This window comes from Phyllostomus discolor, chromosome 14 (genome assembly GCF_004126475.2).
Source record: "Phyllostomus discolor isolate MPI-MPIP mPhyDis1 chromosome 14, mPhyDis1.pri.v3, whole genome shotgun sequence".
Classification (NCBI taxonomy): Eukaryota; Metazoa; Chordata; class Mammalia; order Chiroptera; family Phyllostomidae; genus Phyllostomus; species Phyllostomus discolor.
Genome location: NC_040916.2, coordinates 6,099,484 through 6,118,699, shown reverse-complemented (window position 1 = coordinate 6,118,699; position 19,216 = coordinate 6,099,484). Strand labels below are relative to the sequence as shown.

Below are 19,216 nucleotides of genomic sequence, written 5' to 3'. Positions count from 1 at the left end.
GGAGAGATCTTTTACACTTTTGTCCTTAATTTATGCCCAAGTATTTAAAAAATTTGATGCTATTGGAAATAGCATAACTTATTAAATTTTTAATTCTGTTTAGCTGGTACATGGAAATACAATTGATCTTTGTATATCAATCTTATATTCTTCTACCAAACAGATCTTTCTTATTAGTTCTAGTAGGTTTTGTGAATTCCATCAGACATTCTACCTAACTGAACATGTCATCTATGAATAATGGCAGTTTTACTTCTTCATTTCTAATCTGGAAAATTTTTGTTTCTTCTTGACTTGAATTGGTGTTTAAAGATCCTAGAAGTACAAGAACCTAGGAGTTTTTAAAATTATATTTTATTGTTAATACTATTACAGTTGTTTCTATTTTTCCTCCCTTGTCCCCCTCTACCCAGACCATCCCCACTCCCTCAGGCAATCCCCACACTCTTGTCCATAGGTCAAAGAAATATATTCTTTGACTACTGTATTCCCTATGCTGTCCTTTACATCCCAATGACTATTCTTTAACAACTGATTTGCTCTTCTTTTTTAATCTTTCTTTATTCTCTTTTACAATATATTTTATCGATCATGCTATTACTTTTGTCCCATTTTTTCTCCCTTTTATTCCCCTCCATCCTGTACCCCTATCCCACCATTCATTCATGTCCATGGGTCACACATCTAAGTTCTTTGGCTTCTCCATTTCCCATACTATTTTTAACCTGCCCCTGTCTATTTTGTACCTACATGTATGCTTCTTATTGTACCTTTTTCCCCAATCTCCCCACTCCCTCTCCCCACTGATAACCCTCCATGTGATCTCTATTTCTGTGAATCTGTCCCTGTTCTAGTTGTTCGCTTAGTTTTTTTGTTTTTGTTTTTTTAGGGTCAGTTGTTGATAGTTGTGAGATTGTTGTCATTTTACTGTTCATACTTTTGATCTTCTTTTTCTTAGATAAGTCCTTTTAACATTTTACATAATAAGGGCTGGGTGATCATGAACTCCTTTAACTTTACCTTATCTGGGAAGCACTTTATCTGCCCTTCCATTCTAAATGATAGCATTGCTGGATAGAGTAATCTTGAATGTAGGTTCATATGCTTGCCCTTCATGACTTGGAATACTTCTTTCCAGCCACTTCTTGCCTGCAAGGTTTATTTTGAGAAATCAGCTGATAGTCTTATGGGAACTCCTTTGTAGGTAACTATCTCCTTTTCTCTTGCTGCTTTTAAGATTTTCTCCTTGTCTTTCATCTTGGGTAGTGTAATTATGATGTGCCTTGGTGTGTGCTTCCTTGAGTCCAAATTCTTTGGGATTCTCCGAGTTTCCTGGATTTCCCGGAAGTATATTCCCTTTGCTGGATTAGGGAAGTTCTCCTTCATTATGTTTTCAATTTCTTGCTCTTCCTCTTCTCCTTCTAGCACTCCTATGATTTGGATGTTGGGACATTTAAAGTTGTCCCAATGGCTCCTAAGCCTCTCCTCATTTTCTCAAATTCTTGTTTCTTCATTTTGTTCTGGTTGAATGTTTATTTCTTCCTTCTGCTCCAAACCGTTGATTTGAGTCCCAGTTTCCTTCCCTTCTCTGTTGGTTCCCTGTACATTTTCCTTTATTTCACTTTTCATAGGCTTCACCTTTCCCTCTATTTTTCAACCATATTCAATAATTTCTGGAAGCATCCTGATTTCCAGTGTTTTGACCTCTGCATCTGATAGGTTGGCTATCTCTTCATCACTTAGTTGTATTTTTCTGAAGCTTTGATCTGTTCTTTCATTTGGGCCATATTTTCTGGTCTTGGCACACCTGTTATGTAGTAAGGGGTGGAGCCTTATGTATTCACCAGGGTGGGGCAACCCATGTTGCTGAGTTGTGGTGCTGTATGTGGGGGAGGGGTCCAAGAGGGAACAATGCTGCTTGCTCAGCTCTCAGTCAGTGTTCAGCCACTTCCTCCACTACCCACAAGCAAATTGGGCCCTTCTGGTGCTGATTCTCAAGTGGGTGGTTTTGTGTATGTTCTAGGACCCTGTGGGTCTCTCCAATGAACTTTCCTGTGAGGCTGAGGCAGCTGCTGTCCACCTGGGACAGAGGCTGAACTCTCCTGCTACATCAGCCCCCACAAGTTTTTTCTGTCAGAGATTTGGAGGTTTTATTTCCTCACGCTGAAGCCCTGGATTGTGTGATCTGTCTCACTCCCTAGTTGTTCCTCCCAGTTGATCCACATGCAAATGTGGAACTGCCCACTCTACTAGCTGCCACCTTGCCCACCTGGTCCTCCAGCTGCCATCTTGACACAAGTGCTCTACATCCTGGCTGCCCATCTCTGCCCCTCCTACTGGTCTGGATGAATGTTTCTTCTTTAACTCCTTGGTTGTTGGACTTCCATACAGTTTGATTTTCTGACAGTTCTAGTTACTTTTTGTTTTCAAATTTGTTGTTATCCTTCTTTTGGTTGTGCAAGGAGGCAAAGGGTATCTACCTACACGTCCATCTTGGCCAGAAGTCCCTGATTTGTACTTCTTAATCCTTTCACCTTTTCACCTATCCCCCAGCCTCCATCTCATCTGGCAACCATCAATATGAGCTCTGTATCTATAGTTCTGTTTCTGTTCTGTTTGTTTATTTATTTTGTTTTTTAGATTTAATTATTGATAGTATGTATTTATTACCATTTTATTGTTCATAGTTTATCTTCTCCTTAAAGAAGACCCTTTAACGTTTCATATAATACTGGTTTGGTGATGATGAACTCCTTTAGCTTTTTCCTATCTGAGAAGCCCTTTATCGATCCTTCGATTCTAAATGATATCCTTTCTAGGTAGAACAATCTTGGTTGTAGGTCCTTGCTTTTCATCACTTTGAATATTTCTTGCCATTCCCTTCTAGCATGCAAATTTCTTTTAAGAAATCAGCTGATAGTCTTATAGAGCTCTCTTGTAGGTGACTAACTTTCTTTTCTCTTGCTGCTTTTAAGATTCTCTCTTTGTATTTAACCTTTGGCATTTAATTAGGATGTGTCTTGGCATGGGCCTCTTTGCACTGATCTTCTTTGGGACTCTGTGTGCTTTCTGGACTTGCATGTCTATTTCCTTCAAATTAGGGACTTTTTCTGTCATTATTTTTTCAAATAGGTTTTCAATTTCTTGCTTTCTTTCTTCTCCTCTCAGCACCCCAATGGTGTGAATATTGGTATGCTTGAAATTGTCCCAGAGTTTCCTTACACAATCCTCATTTTCTTGGATTCTTTTTTCTTCTTATTGTTCTGGTTGGGTGTTTTTTGCTTCCTTATATTTCAAATCACTGATTTGAATCTTGGCTTCATACACTGTTTATTCCCTTTAAATTGTTCTTTTTTTAAATTCAATTATTTTTTTAAAGATTTTATTTATTTATTTTTAGAGAGGGAAGGGAGGGAGAAAGAGAGAGAGAGAGAGAGAAACCTCAATGTGTGGATGCTGGGGGCCGTGGCCTGCAACCCAGGTATGTGGCCTGACTGGGAATCGAACCGGCGACACTTTGGTTCACAGGCCGCGCTCAAGCCACTGAGCTATGCCAGCCAGGTCTCCTTTAAATTGTTCTTTGTTTTAGTTAGTGTAATCTTCATTTTGGACTGGTTCTTTTTTTATGGTTTCCATGTCTGTTTTAAATGCTGTTGGAGCTCTCTCTGAGTTCATCCGCTCTTCTGCTAAGTTTACTTAGCATCCTTATAACAAATGTTTTAAACTCAGCATCTAGCAGATTGCTCATTTCCATTTTGTTTAGTTCTTTTTCTACAGTTTTGTTTTGTTTTTTCATTTTGGCCATGTTTCTTTGCCTCCTCATTTTGGCAGCTTCCCTGTGATTGTTTCGGTGTATTAGGTAGAGTTTCTATGACTCCCTGGCTTGATAGAGTGGCCTTATATACTAGCTTTCCTATAGAGTCCCTTGACACAGCATCCCCTATTACCCAAGCTGGGTACTGGAGGTGAGCCCAGCATATGGACTGTGTATACTCCCTTCTTGTAGTTGAACCTGATTGCTGTTGGCAAGTCAATGGGAGCATTTTACCCAGGCCAATCAGCTGCAAGGACTGGCTGTGACCACTGACCTGGCTGTGACCACTGACCACCAACCTCCAACCACAATGGAGGATCAGCAGTGCAGGGGCCCCCTCCACAAAGCAGGACTTACTTCAGCAGGGCTCTGGTACCTGCTGAGTTTATCCCTTGAGTGTGTTGCTTGTGGATGTGGTTGGTTGGTGGTGCTCCCACACGGTCTGTAGCTATCCACTGTGTGCACTGTCTATGGCATCTCTCTAGAGGTACAGACCAAGGTCAGCCATTACCTGTGTTCTGCCCAGGGCTACCCAGCATAAGCTACAAAGCAATCTGCAGATGGCTACTACTTGTGCTGGGCTTGGAAATGTCCAAGCAAGACCAGACTATGAACCAAGACCAGCAGCTGCTAATGCCAGGACTGGGACCATTTAGCAAGAGGTATGGGGCTTCCTAAGGACAGGTGCTGTTTGTTTGAGAGGATGTAGGAAAACCTAAGTCCGAGCCAAGACAAACCATTCATATGGAAAAGTCACTGGATAGAGCTTGAGTGGGACCAAAGTTTCGCTCAGGAGAGTCTCAGGGAATCATAGGGGTTGGAGGGTAGGGCAAACAGTGTGAGGCAAGTTGATGGAGTCTCAGATATGGCACCTGCCTGCCAGCTCTGTGGAGAAAGGGCTCAGAAAAGGAATGATGGCCTCTGCCAGTCCTTCTGTTTGGGAAAAAGCTGCCCCATAGCTCTTGCCCTGATGCTGGATACTTCAGTTTCTCCCTGTATGCCTCTGGTGCCTTTCAAGCTGCTGCCCCAGTGCTGGAGCTCAGAGGAAGTGAGTTTGAGTAAGTCTGTGCATAGGCCCTTTAAGAAGAGGGACAGACTGGGAATCCATCAGTTTCTGTGTTCCACAACCTCAGCCGCTGCTGGTATTTATACCCAGAAGTTGTGGGGACTTATCTTCCTGGCACTCGAACCCTTGGCTGTGGGGCCTGGTGTGGGTCTGGGACCCCTTGCTCCCAAGATACCCCTCCTTATTTTTATATGCCACACATGTATCTGGAGCCAGCCCGTTCCTCATCTCTGCACATCCTACCAGTCTCAACATGATTTCTTCTTTAATTCTTTAATTGGAGGAGTTTCATTCAGCTCAGTTTCCGGTGGTTCTGAATGATGGTTGTTCTGTAGTTTAGTTGTAATTTTGATGTGGTTGTGTGAGGAGGTGAGCCATTTTTACCTAGTCAGCCATCTTAGTTTTCTCTCTGTCGGAACCTGAGCTTTAATGCCAACTCTGCCATCACTCACTACGTAAACTCTGGTAAATCACTTTCCCTCTCTGAGCACCAGTTATCCAGTAAAATGATCTGAATGTGCTCTCCCCCTTCTGACATTCAGAAAGCCAAGGAATTCACACTGAAAAGTGTTGGCACTCTCTTTGTAATTCACAGTTTCCTGCCCCTAGGCCTTTGAGTCCTACCCTCTTCCAGTTAAGGATTGACTCAGTGCTCCTGACAATTGCGTTGATCTGGAGAGTATCACCTTGGCTCCTCCCAACCTTCCAGTGAAATAGGGGAGTGGCTGTATTCAGTCATTCTCTCCCCATTTGTTCTGCAGCTTCCTGTTGGCAAGGCCCGGTCTGTTTTCTAGCAAAAACCAAAGCCTCTCAACTCATGAAAAAATTAGCTCTGGGTCACGTAGGCAGAAAAGCAATTTCATTTAGTTCTTAATTTTTTTTCTTTTAAATGCGTTCTATTGTCTTGCTTTTGAATTCAGACCTTATCAGTGTGGGGTTATATTTTGCTGAAATAGGGTAGACTTAAAAGCTAAGTCCTGTCCTCCAGGAACTTAAAAGTCCAGCAGAGGAATGGTCCATTTGCTCTTCATCCCCAAAGCCATGGTGAGAATGAAAGATATAGCAGACTTTTTTGTTCTTTTGAGTCTCCATGCGTTTGGATCTCACTCCTAGGTCTGGGAGATGCCCTTCCTTTTGAGAAGCAGCCCATCTCCCATCAGAGGGAAGACTTGTCCCTCCCTGGCATCCAGAGCATAACTGAGGCCTACCCAGTCAGACATGCTCATCTCACATTCTGAGTCCAATGTTGGTGACACAGGAACCATGCAAACCCTGTCAGGCAATGGGAGGCAGCAACAGCTACACTGGATCCCCCAAGACCCTGGTAGCAATCCCATTTCTAAAATTCAGAATCTTCTGTTCCAGCTCTTCTATTTTACAAATGCAATGTGGAATAAATGAAGACCGGCCAAAAGAGAACAAGTAAAGGCAATTTATTCAGAGCTTGCTATAGCCTGCAAGGATGAGAAAGCTTTACAGTAGAAAAAAAGGAAGTATTCAGGTATGCCTTGATTGGAGGCTGTTGGCAGGGGGAGCTGTCAGTAAGCTAAGAAGCCAGTTATTCTGTGTGATTGGTTAGGGGTGCATATTTGGCTTTCTCTTATTCATGCTAAGTAGAAAGTGGAGACAAAAATTAGGGAGGCTGTCAGTTATCAACTTCTGGCCTTTGGGGGCCAATTGCTACAGAATTTATGGTTTGGTTTCCTGGGCTGGTTGCTGCAGACTGTGGATCAGAGTTCTATGTTTATACACGGACTAGTCATTGTCCATATGTATATTCAATCTTTCAACAAAAACTGAGGTCCAGAGAGTGGCTTATCCAAGGTCTAATAGATAAAAGTAACCAGAGGTGACAGATTAACCAGAAGCTTAGCATTTTTATCTTGTCATCTTCAAAGGAATTTACATTCTGCTTGTTGAGGAAACTGTAGGAAAATGAAGTTAAACACAGATGTTGTAGAGATAAGGTGCACCACTAATTTAATATTTAGTGCCACAGCTTGGCAGGAAGATTTATCCCTCTCTTCTCCAGGCAGAACCGCTGCAATAGGCATAGACTCTCTTGATAAATGCTTTCTCTGTACTGGGCATTCCAGCCAGCCAGCAAAGTGAAGTGGTTAAATGCGTAGTTCTCCAGTCTGTCTACTGTATTCATATTTCGCCTCCACTATTGTTAGCTGTGTGAACTTGAACAAGATACATTAACTTTCTAGTCTTCAGTTTCCACATCTGTGAAATGGGAATGACCATGGCACACATGTCATCAGGTTCTTGTGAAATTAAATGAGTGGACACTTGCAATATGCATAGAACATTACCTGATACATAACAAGTGTTTGTACAAGTTAGCTGAAACAATTTCATTTAGTCCTCACTTCAACTCAGTGTGGAAATCCCCACTTTGCAGATAAACAAACTAAGGATGGCTATCTCACTTATCCAAGGTCAAGATTTTCACTTATGTCTTTATTAAGCCAAAGCTCATTTTTCCTCCCTACTGTGCTTCTGAACACAAGATGCCACTGTTGGGAAAGAGGAAAGAGTAGAAAAGCATAGAGGGCTGTGCTGTCGGAGTGTCCACATTCAACTCTTGGTTCTGCCCTTGCACAAACTGCTTCCCACCTCTGAGCACGTTATCACTTGCAAACTGGTAATAATACTTCTACTTCAAAGGGCTGTTTTAAGTATTAAAAATTAAGATATATGTGAAGTTCCCAGCACAGTTCCTGACACATGCTTAGTACTTAATGATTTTAATTATTGTAATTGGAAATGACAATTGTAAACCATTCTTTAGGATCTGTTCCTCATAGCACCTTCATGGAATTTTCCTTAACCCCTAACCTGGCTTGACCTCTCCAGTGCTGAATTTCCCATCATTGGTACAATGGTAAGTCAAGCAGAAAAAAAGACAAATGATTTGGAGGAGGATGCTGTCCTTCAGGGGAGAAAAATAAAGATAACAAAGTCAAAGAGGTAACCAAGAGGTAAAGACGTGACAAATCAATGTTGGAATAGAGTTGCAAAAAGTCCACGCCTTCCATGGCCCAGACTTTAAGAAGGTGCAGAAAAGCTTCCCAGAAAAACAAATGAAGGAGCTTTGTCCTCAGCTCTGTGAGTCAACCCCTGGAGACAACCTCAGCTCTGTGAGACACACCCATCTGGAAGACTCACACCATTGGCAGGTAAAACAAGCCTCTTCATTGCCAGCCAATGTCTCTTGGAGATGGCAGTTCTAAGTTTAATACTGAGTTTAATGAAGTTGGCTTCTCAATTCTTCCTTGACAGTTGAAGCTAAGTTCATGTTGGACTAGTTAGAGAAAACCAGGAGACATGTGACTGGAGATTCTGATAGAAGAAAGGTGACATAGGGTGAAAATCTCATAGGAAATGGGTGATTACAATGGGGAGCATGAAAGCAGATATTGCCTTGTTTTCAGAGGAACACAAAAGACCATCTCTTCCCTGAAAAGTAGATATTATCATCCTGTTTTCCAGAGGAAGAAACTAAATTCTAAGAATGTTAAGTTTTACAGCCCAAACCACTCAGGTAATAAGGGTAAAGTCATGATTTGAATCATATATACACATACACACACACACTTGTATACATATACTCAAAAAGACACTTTTGTTTATATATTTATATACATATATTTATATATTACATATTTACATATATTTAAAAAGGCACCTGTTGCCCTGGCTGGTGTGGCTCAGTGGTTGAGTGCCAGCCTTCGAATCAAAGGTCTGGCTGGATTCCCAGTCTAGGGCACAAGCCTGGGCTGCAGGCCAGGTTCCCAGTAGGGGGCGCATAAGAGTCAACAACACATTGATGTTTCCCTTTCTTTTCTCCCCTTTCCCCTCTCCAAAAAATGAATAAATAAAATCTTTTAAAAAATAAAAATAAAAAGACAACTAAATGTTTAATCTATGGGCGATGGAGTACTGGGTGGTTTTAATTTTCTTCCTTATATTTCTCTTTATTTTAAAGATTTTTTTCTATTAGGTAGTTCTTAATTGTATAATGAGAAAAAAATCAGTGAGGTAATTGAAACAAACCAGGGTGCAGGCTGAGGGCTGGGAGCAGAAACCAGAGGCAGTAAGTAAGGAGAGCTCTCTGAAGGAGCACTAGTCTGCTGTTTCTGAAATTGGGAAAACTGAACTGTTAGGCTGAGGGTACTGTTGAGAGTGAGGCGGGGAGAAAGGAGGCAAGCAGCCCAGGGCAGAATTCCAGCTCCTTACAGCCCAGGGAAGCTCAACATCTCCACATGAAAGGGGCCTGGAAAGAGAACACTGACTTAATCATTGGCCATGAAGACAAAGACTTGATCCAGGAACAACCTAGATCCTAGGGGTGGACAAAATCCAAAGTGGGAGGGCCTCAAAAGAGGGCTCATACACTTTTCTGGGCAAGGCTCAGTAACTACACTTTGCACGTCTGTGTTCTCAACCCTTATAAATAGAGACTCCTGCTCATTGTAATTTGTGTTGCAATCAAGATCTCTGACTCAAGAGTATGGTAATCTGGTATGAGAAGAAAAAAAAACCCCAAGGTACAGAGAGGACAGTGCTTAAGCCAATAAGGTGAAAGCAAGGATGGCTAAAGCCCCCTCCCTTAATCACAGTCCCTTTTTGTGGAAAGCAGGGCCACAAGATCAGAGATGTGAATAAACTGAGAGAGAGCTGGGAAGGTGTTCATGAGGAGAGAGAAGGCTCAGGTTCCCTCCTGCATCCTTCTTCCCCAAAGGAGCCAGTGATCCTCAGATAATTTAAGATGCAAGCTCAACCCCATCATTTTTCTGTTCCTGGTTTTTGTTTTTTAAAAACTCCAAACAGATATTATGCAAAGAAAACTTTATTCATAGGACAAATTTCACATTGGAACTTCTTCCACAACCCCCACTTAGTAACCACTGTTTCAGCTTATAAAATCATTGTGGCAGTCAGTATGTCCTTAATTTAATAAAAATGAATACCCCTCCCCAGCCACTTGGCTAGAATTTAGAGTTTGTTTACTGTTTGAAAATATATAACATGCCCTAGTCGGGTTATAAATATAGTCCATGAATTTTTAAAAAAGACATGTTCAAGTACAAAAATAAATAGGTTAAATAGCAAAAATAAATAAATACATTAATAAATATATCCAATAGTACAAAAGATATTACCAAAATCTTATAAAACCATGGTTTAGACTAAGACAGGAAACACATGAAAACAACCACAATAAGGAAACAAATATTAAATAAACAATACACACAGTGACCAGCACTAAACAATATAACAAGGAGACAGTGGTCTGGGGTCACGTCTCCACAGTACTCAGGACTGGGATTCTTAGCCAGGAACACTGTCAGCAGTGTTGTCGCTTCTCTCTTATCTTGTCTTCTCCATCCACTGCAGGAGAATGTCTAGCTCTCCCAAAGCTTTCACCACTGCTTCATGAGGCTTAAGCTGAAAGACACACACTTATGTGGTGAGTAAATCACAAAGAGACAGCATGTACCCCAAGGTCAATCCTCTCCTTTCATTGCCAGTTCTGTTGCAGATTGTAAGCAAAGCATTCTTCTCAACATGGAGGAACTGAAAAGAAGTTATACAGAAAGAAACTCAAGATCTCACAAGAGGAAGGAAAATCACCCTGGCTTTACAGAGAGAAACTGAGGCCCTAGGGAGTAGCAGAATTGAGACTGCAACCCAAGCCTCCTTCTATCACAGAAATCAAAGTAATGAGGCTGTTTTTTGAAAAGGCATGTGAATGTGTGTGAGAGTGTGTGTGCACGTGCACATGTGCACAGGAGTTGCCTACTCTTCATACTTCAATTGAACACATGCTTATTGTGCTAAGCACTGGGCTGGGCTGGGATTTGGAGATGAATCACACAACAGTCTAGTGAGGGAGACAGGCAGAAAGAGGCAATCAAAATGTAGTGTGGTAAGTAAGTGATGGAGTCGACACAGGACAACAGTAGAGGCACTAAACTCATGGAAGTTGCAGCACCTTCTTGAAGGTGATGCCTCGACTGAGTCTTAAAGGATGCATGGACTTAGTCAGTGAGGAGTGGACTCCAGGCCTTCCTGGAAGATTTACAAAGTCACTGAAGTGAGAAACAGCATGGTATGGGCTTGTGGGAACTTGTGAGTGACTGTATTTGAGAGTATGTATGAGTGTGTGAATATTAGAAAACTACAGTCTCTTGTTTGTGCAGAAGGAAGATCATATGTCTCTGGAGCGACTTGTTTGAATCACTGTCATTCCCTTTTATTTCTCAAAGCATGTTCCAGAGAAAGCACCCTTCTGGAGCCTGATGGGTCTCTCTGGGGTAAAGCAGAGAGATAGTGCACATGACCTCAGAGGGCTATTAATCTGAGAGCTACTGGATTCCTATCAGTATGAATACCCATCCCACCCATCTATGAGCTCAGTTCTAAAAACACATTCATCCCAACCAAGGCCAAAATTGCATATACCTCTTCGAAGTGATGCAGAATTCGGCTGTACTTCTTCATTGCTTCCTCCCCACAAGGGCATGTCATATGGGCATGCTGAAAAGAATGCCAAAGAATGATAGGTTTTATTAAATATTCTGATTTCCTGCCATTGACATAAAAGAGATGAGAATTCTCCTCTTTGTATAGATACTTCATTCTTACAGAAAAGTCTTTTCAGGCCTCAGCATTTGGGATCATTAACCTCATCATCTGTAGAAGAGGAAGCCAGCTTTTTAGACTCAACTACAGAGTTCATTGCTTCTTTTTAGAAACAGGTAGCTCTACAGGAGTTTGTGACCACAGTATTCCATCTGGCCTGTACCAGCCACGTCAGCTGTGGTCTACCCTCTCCCAGAGAGCCCCCATGAAAGAGAAAATTGAGTTAATAAGTACTACTTAGGCCCTATCTTGAGCCTGAATCCAATGGCCTGATGATTGGCTGCCTGGACCCTGTATGCACTAGTACAGACACAATGGGATCCCTCACCTTAATTCCATAAATAAGAGATAATTGTCATTAACATGAAACATCTAGCATTTTATAGTTCTTTAGATTTTTTTACATGGAGCATATATCCAAAAGTCAGTAAAACTGAGTTCTTATTACCTAGTCATATGGCTTAACACAAACTATTAGAACTTTTGGACTCAGTTTTTTCCATCTATTAAATAGAAGTAAAAAAAGAGTTTAGTTTCTAAGCCACCAAAGCTGTGTGCTGAGATGAATCCTTTTACTCTAGACCCCTACTCACACAGAGTCGGAGGTCCTTTTTGATGGTAAGAAAAGAGTTGGCAAGACTGCTGATCTTTCGGAGGATATGGTGGTCAGAGGTCAGATAGTTTTTGAATACCGTGTCCAGGTAGAGTCTCAGTATATGGCGGAGGAGGCAGCACTGATCTGCAGGCTACAAAAAAAGATTGGCATATTGGTGGGGGGAGGTGTCCGGGGACTAGACTCAGAGGGATAGAGTTGCCCCTAGTTCATATTTACTCCCAGAACTCCTATGAGCCAAACACATACCTTCGTCTCTTGTAAAGACTCGGTCTTCCTCAAGATTCTGAGATCAATGATTTCATCTTTGGCTTGCTAAACAGAAGAAAGCAAGGCAAGAAATGACAGGTCATTGACGGTTGCCAGGGACTTAGACATGAAGACCTTTCATTCCCTCCTTGCCATGACCCAGTGAGCAGTGTCCCTTTCCAAAACACTTTTACATCATGAAATACAGATGTTTCTTGGGAATGCATCTTTCTGGTAAGGAGTCGCCAGCCTGCCTCTTTTTGTGAGGCAGAGAGACAGAAGAAGATAAGTAGAGAAGGGGAGAAGCAACTACAAAATTGGGAGTTGCCTCCCCCACATACCACACTGTTCCGTATCTCAGAAAATCCATTTTGCATTTCCTGAAGGTCTGTGGTGATCACGCATCTTCCCAAATGCAGTGTCTTCAGCCCAGCAGAAGGCATCCAGAAGAGATAAAACACAGCCAAGAAAAGGCAGGGGAGGAGACCAGAACCTTTCATCTTGTGACAGAATCTGGAGACCACAGGAGCTAGGAATTCAAAGGAAAGAGCATGACTTACTGATTCCCCCCATCTCATGCCTTAAGAAGCCAATCCAGTCACCAGAGACATGCCTCCCCCAGATGTCTCATGAGGGTGAAACTTAATAGCTTTATCTGGCTTCCTACAATCTGGTGCATTCATCTAACTTACTGAGAAAAAATGCTGAGCCTCCCCAAAGAAGAGCCTTCCGTTGCTTGCTCAGGATCTGAGTGTGAGTTGGTGCTACAGGTCCCTGCTCCTTTATTCTGTCCCCATCCCAACCCCATCATCATTGCCCAGCAGGTAAGCCCTGGAGCAGCAAGCAGTGCGTAGACAGAGGATGACATCTCAGGGAAAATGTTAAAACTTGTTTCTGTGAACTGACGTACATCGTCTTCCCTTCCAGGATGCCAGTATAGCTCACTCTTCTGATCCCTTTAGACCCTCAGGGAAACTGGGGGAAGACAGAACTCACAGAAGCTGTTGCCAAGCCACCAGAAACACTTGGAAAAAATTGGATTTTATGGCCACCTCAGGGCAGAGGAGCTTAGCTCTGTTTGACATTTGTCTGAGATCAAATCACTCATTTGGGGAGAGCCGATTTATCTCAACCCAGAAGGCAAATAGAAAGTCAATGACTTCATAATAATCTCACTGCCAGGGAAAGGCAAGATCAAATGGGCAATCAGCCCAATTTCACCAAAGACTTCTCCACCCTACCGCAGTGTCTACTCCACAGTGCCCTCTGCAGGAAGACTGCAGTCAGGCACACCTGGGATGAATCCAAGAGCACACTGTTTCCTGGCACTTTAAATCCCACTAAAGATCAAATGATACCAAATACAGAGAAGAAAGGCAGAGGAAAACTCATTGCTTCTTGGGGTGAGCCTTTGTCCATAAGATGGCACTTTATAGTCTTCGCTGAGTTTTAAGATGAAATAATAACGGGCTGGGGTTAAGGCAAGGAGAGTGAGCACTGCCTTCAGGCACAAAATTTTAGGGGGCACAGTGTCTCAGTGGTCAACATAGATAATATTTTAATGCAACATCAAAATTAATTTTAAAAATCATGATAAACAAAATGTCAATATTTTAAATAAGGACAGAATCTGACAGTGCCTTGCTAAGCTGTACTGGAACCCAAGACCAAAAGGAAAATGAGTACTCCCATCTAGTTACACACTGTATATGTTTTTATGTATCTTTAGTGGTTAATTTTTTCCCAGAACTATATGATAAAAATATTAGTGATGAGTCTTCACCAGGAAAGTAAAATCATAATAAATTCTGTATGGGGCTTAAATAAAGTATTTAAACTTACAACAATGTTGTGAGCTGTAATACAGCTACTTTTATATTTTTCAATATTTTTCAACTACTTTAATGTTTGGGGGAAAATAACGTACATGAAATACATAAAAACTTCTGTTTAGGAGTGTACATCTTTCCTTTTTCACCTGAGGCTCCAGTACGGCTGGGCACAACACTGATAATCATCACCACTTACTGGACTCTCCCCTGCCTGCCAGGCAATGTGCTAGGTATATTTTATGTTCACGTCCACATGAGATACTGCCAATGTGGGCAAAAGGAATAAACAAACCAAGCCCAAAAGAATTAGAAAGAACTCTGTGTTTGGAGACAAAAGAACTGGGTTCATATCCCTGCTCCTACAAGTTCCCATCAATGTAGGTTGTCCCAGTTTGCCCAGGACCTAGGGTGTTCCTGAGACACGGGACTTTCCATTTTAAAACCAGAAGTCACAGGTAAACCAGGATGAGTTAGTCAGTCACCCTGCATCTCTGGGAGCTTAGACAAGTCAACTCATCTCTCTGGGTTTTTGTCTTAGCCCCAAAATGGTGATAAACTTACCCCAGAACTTGTTTTGACATTTAAACAAAATTAAGTATAATTTATACACCTAGCACATAATGAGTGATTAATTTATTTTAAATAAAGAATGACGTTAGTTTGCCTTGAATGTAGTAGGTGTATAGTAAATATATGATAAATTCAACAATTTAGTCAGCATTTATTAAGCACCTACTATCTTGAATATTGGACTAGGTACTGAAGTACAAAGATAAACATGACAATTCCCTACCCTGTAGGATATTTTTTCCTAATGGGAAAAGCTCCTTTAGATGTGACCCTGAACACGTCGTGGTAGATGATTGGGAGAACTGGGCTGATCCCCAGAACTGGAGACAGTGTAGGTAGAGGGAAAGTTCTCTTACCTGAGCTCAGGAAGGGCTGTTGCTTCTGATATCCTAGGAGTCTGTTTCAAAGCTAAGAGGCTTCTGCTTATTTATATATGTGACACATGAAGGAAGTGAGCTCACATAGGTGAGGGCTGAAACTCCCCTGGGATTTCTCTGGTGCACAGCACTTCCTCCCATCCAAAGACAGTTTAACTGGTGTCTGGATTACCTCAACACTTCTAAGAAGCACTTCTTAGGAGGTTATTGGTTATAGTAGGATAAAAGATGTGCTTTCTTTCTGGCTTCCTCCCAATGGTAATTAGGACAGAAAAGATCACTGAATTAGAGAACTGGAAGAGAATTCATTCCAGTAGGTGTTTTTGTCCCCTCCTTTAATGCCAATCCTCCATAACCAGTCTTCTCCCCAACCTGAGACACAGTGGGCTCTCTCCTGCCACTTCTCCTTTGCTTTGGCTGTTACCACCATGTCACTCCAACAATGGCCACCCTTCCTTCCCTCCACTCGTTATTAAAGAGTGGGCCCCAATTCCTTACTCTTGAACTACTCCAGACCACACCAGTCCCACACTGCTCTGAGTCCCAATAGCAAATTTTTCTTTGGCATGTGAGAGAGTCTAAGGTTGCCCTGTGTTTTGTGGGCCTTAGCCTTTTCCCCCAGAGGACACTGAAAGATTTTTTTTTATAGAGGTACTAAGGAGTCTGGTAGGACCACATTTTGGCAAGATTAAATCAAAGCACTGAGATGAACTACATGTCATGTTTAACACTGTAAATATTATCAAGATGGTAGAGATTATAATATATTCCTTTCCAAGTTATTTCTTACTCAATACCTACAGCTAAAGTCCTACATTTGAGTCCCAGGATTCCATAGTCTACAGGATGACTTTAACATATCAGCTCATTTTTTTTGGATTGCAGTTCACATATTTGTAACATGAAGGCAATATTTTATATTTTATAAAATATTTTATAAAATTGTATACATGAAATAACCTATGAATTCCTTTCCAGTTCTTGCATTCAATCTCACTATAATTCTTTGCTTCTCTACCTTTGGATCAGAACACTCCTTTTAGTGTCTTCTAATGGTCTCCTAAAGTTCCTTGAAATGAAGACCATAACTTTTCATTGTAATGTTTGATGCATGTTGAAAATATGTATAAATATCTCCTCTAAATATCTGTTGAACTCATGCCTGTTTTTTTTCATCATTGGTGCTGAGTAAACAATTTCTGATGATCAGCTATAAACGATTAAAGTAAAGCTGAGGAACATGACCTGACAAGGATATTTGAAATCAAGATTTTCAGGAAGTTTCAGCAGTGCCCGTGCCAAGTCGCTTCCTTTTCATTAGCCAAGGGGAACACAATTGCTTTGCTTTACGTTACAATGAGTTGTACCTTAATTATTGTAACTTAACAGTTGTAACAGTGAATTAAACTTAATTATTCTTGTTCAATCCCAATTTTACTTGAATAATAAGGTGTCTCCTTATCCTATATCAAAATACTTTATTCTTTCAAAATCCACTAAACAGATTCCATTCCATTCTCTGCACAGACACCAATTCAGCTCACTTCCTCTACAAAATTTTTCGTACCTTCCCCTAACCATTCTCTCTATCTAACCACCAATTCCAAAGGCAAAAGTGGCCCTTCCCAGAAAGAGACTTAACTATGACCTGAACTAGTAGCAGTAGAGAAAAGTAAATGTGGGTGGACCTAAGAGACTTTGAGTACATTTTAAGAAAATAGAGACTAATTGAATATGTAGGTTAGAATAAGGAGGAATCAAGGATAGTAAAAATATAACTAGGTTGAAGTGCATGTAATTTCCATCTGTGTAGGTTGAAACTGTCTAATATTAGCTCTGTCATGTGGTTCAACCTAAAAATTATTATTATGACAATACATAGAATATCCTAAGCTTACTACCTAGGCTTACATATTTAAAACTGTGTACACTGTAATCATATATATATCTATAATACAATGTATATATAAGTATATACCATACAGTGTATATCTACTAATATGTATTTAATGTAGATATCCTCATTTAATTTTTGTAAAATCCCACTAAGAACATAAGCTTCTGGAGGGCTATACTTGTCTCTGTCTTATCCACCCCTATATTACAAACACCTGGAATGGATCCTAATTCATGATAAGTTTTTTATAAATTTGTGTTGAATATTTTGTTATTTCTATGAGGCACATCTTATAATTCAATTTCCCAATGAAGAAACTTAAGCTTAGAGGTTGAATCATTTTGCTCAAATTTACCAACCCAGTAAGTAACAGATGTACTAAAAATATAGCATCTTTTCCTATTGATGTGAGGATAATAAGGCCCAGGGGGCAACATGAAGATTAAGGTGAGCTAGTGGCAGAATGGAAACTTCACCTAGGTTTCCTAATTTTTAATTCACTACTCTTTGCATTAAACTGTGTGTCCTCAGGAACAACAGGACCCTAGAAAAGTGGTGGAAAAGGGGGTCCAGGAAACAGATTCCTAATTTTATTTCTGGGCCTACATATAAGGAAGAGTCCCAATAGTATGTTCAGTTAAGAGAACAGACTGCCCATCTCACCTGCCTGAGGACCTCTGAATTAATGCTCTGAATCTACACTAACAGAAAGAACCCCTCTCCCTCTAGCACTTTCCATTATCCCTTCTAGGAATCCTGAATCACTGGAATGATTCTATGCTATCATAGGCAATACCCAGATGCTTAAGGGCCTATCTCATAGGTGATAAACAGGATGGGTATAGTTATGGAGTTTGTGAAGCAAACAATAAGTTCAAGTCCTGAAATCAGAAGGTTTTCAAACTTTCCAATAAAATGAAATGTACTGCTTTCTTCTTGGAAAATTAATTTTAACCATATCATGTTTAAGAACGAGTTAATACAGTATGGCAAATGATAGCCAGAAATAACTGGAAATAATTGGCATGCTTCCCAAATGTGACCTTCCATCTCAAGTTGTCACAGAAAGATAAAAGTAAAATAGGATATTACTGTGAGTCTCTGCCCTTTGCAAGCAGGCCCCTGACTGCTGGTACAACCCCAGATTTTCTGGAGAAGACAATGGCCTGAAGTGCCTGTGCTCCGTGATTTGATTGCAGTAGGCCCAGGGACTCCCCTGCACAATACCCTCTCCAGTAAGACCTACAAGGTTTGTGGATCTTCTGGGTTAAGAAATGACAGGAATTTCCTTATGCAATGATAGACTATCACTCATAGAGCATTAGAGCTACAAGTGACTTCAAGTGGGTCCAGTCCAACTCCCTTGTTTTACAAATGGGGAAACTATGGTTTGCCGAAGGACCCTCTGGCTAAAAGACCTAGGAGTTAAAGCCAGTGTTCTTCCCAATAAAGGATACTCTTGACTCATTGTGAACTATTCTCCTGTAAAAAACATTGTCTTTTGAAAATGAGAGCAAAAGAATCTTTTCCCACCATAATTCTGGCAGAAAAACTGACCCTTCAGCGGAAAGCATGTAGAAGGTATTGGCACTGAAGGTCACATGGGACTGAAGGTCAGGAGGCCCAACTCTAATACTTACTTTCTTACCACCAACTTTCAGGGTGACTTTGGGTGGACCAAGACTCATCCTTATACATTTTAGGAGCTCACTAGTTCATCAATAAAATGGAGAGTAAAACCTACCTTGCCTGTCTGGCTCGCTGAGTTGGCAGGAGGATTTTATATATATGCACATTTATGTAAACCTTTAAGCACAACAGGTGATTTTTATTTACTCCTGTCTGATAGAATAGATTTTAAAAGCCATTCTTTCCATAAACACTTACTAAATGCTCATTATGTGCAAGACAGTGCTGGATGCTGTGAGGATCAGTGATGCTGTGAGGATCAGTGATGCCTCAGTCAGGTCTCTGGCCCCTAGTTGCCTATAGTCTCATGGAGGCATAAAGCATGTGCTTGCATAACCACAAGGAAAGTCAGTATCCGGTGAGAGCAGAAAGCATGTGCTGAGCAGTAGAGAGGAGGGAGGGCTCACATAGGGGTGAGTTGGAGCTGAGCCTTGAAGGATGAAATAGCTTAAATG

The 19,216-nt window shown here is 41.1% G+C and overlaps 1 protein-coding gene across 1 annotated transcript; it reads right to left on the bottom strand.

Annotated features, from left to right (window-relative positions):
• Window positions 1-10,026: 10,026 nt before the first annotated feature.
• IL20 (interleukin 20) lies at window positions 10,027-15,185 on the bottom strand. The gene is made up of 6 exons (XM_028530999.2): window positions 15,155-15,185; window positions 12,738-12,925; window positions 12,397-12,462; window positions 12,128-12,280; window positions 11,355-11,429; window positions 10,027-10,337 (listed from the first exon to the last, which is right to left on the bottom strand). The coding sequence occupies exons 2-6, from the start codon at window positions 12,894-12,896 to the stop codon at window positions 10,260-10,262; spliced, it is 531 nt and encodes a 176-aa protein (XP_028386800.1). The 5' UTR covers window positions 12,897-12,925; window positions 15,155-15,185; the 3' UTR covers window positions 10,027-10,259.
• Between the last annotated feature and the right edge of the window lie 4,031 nt (window positions 15,186-19,216).

Excerpts from the sequence above, each read along its gene's own strand:
- IL20 (XM_028530999.2), bottom strand. The coding sequence starts at position 12,896 with ATGAAAGGTTCTGGTCTCCTCCCCTGCCTTTTCTTGGCTGTGTTTTAT. Across the intron at positions 12,463-12,737 it reads CTGAGATACGGAACAGTGTG|CAAGCCAAAGATGAAATCAT; the intron begins GTATGTGGGGGA and ends TCTTCTGTTTAG. Across the intron at positions 10,338-11,354 it reads TTCTGCATCACTTCGAAGAG|CTTAAGCCTCATGAAGCAGT; the intron begins GTATATGCAATT and ends TGTGTCTTTCAG.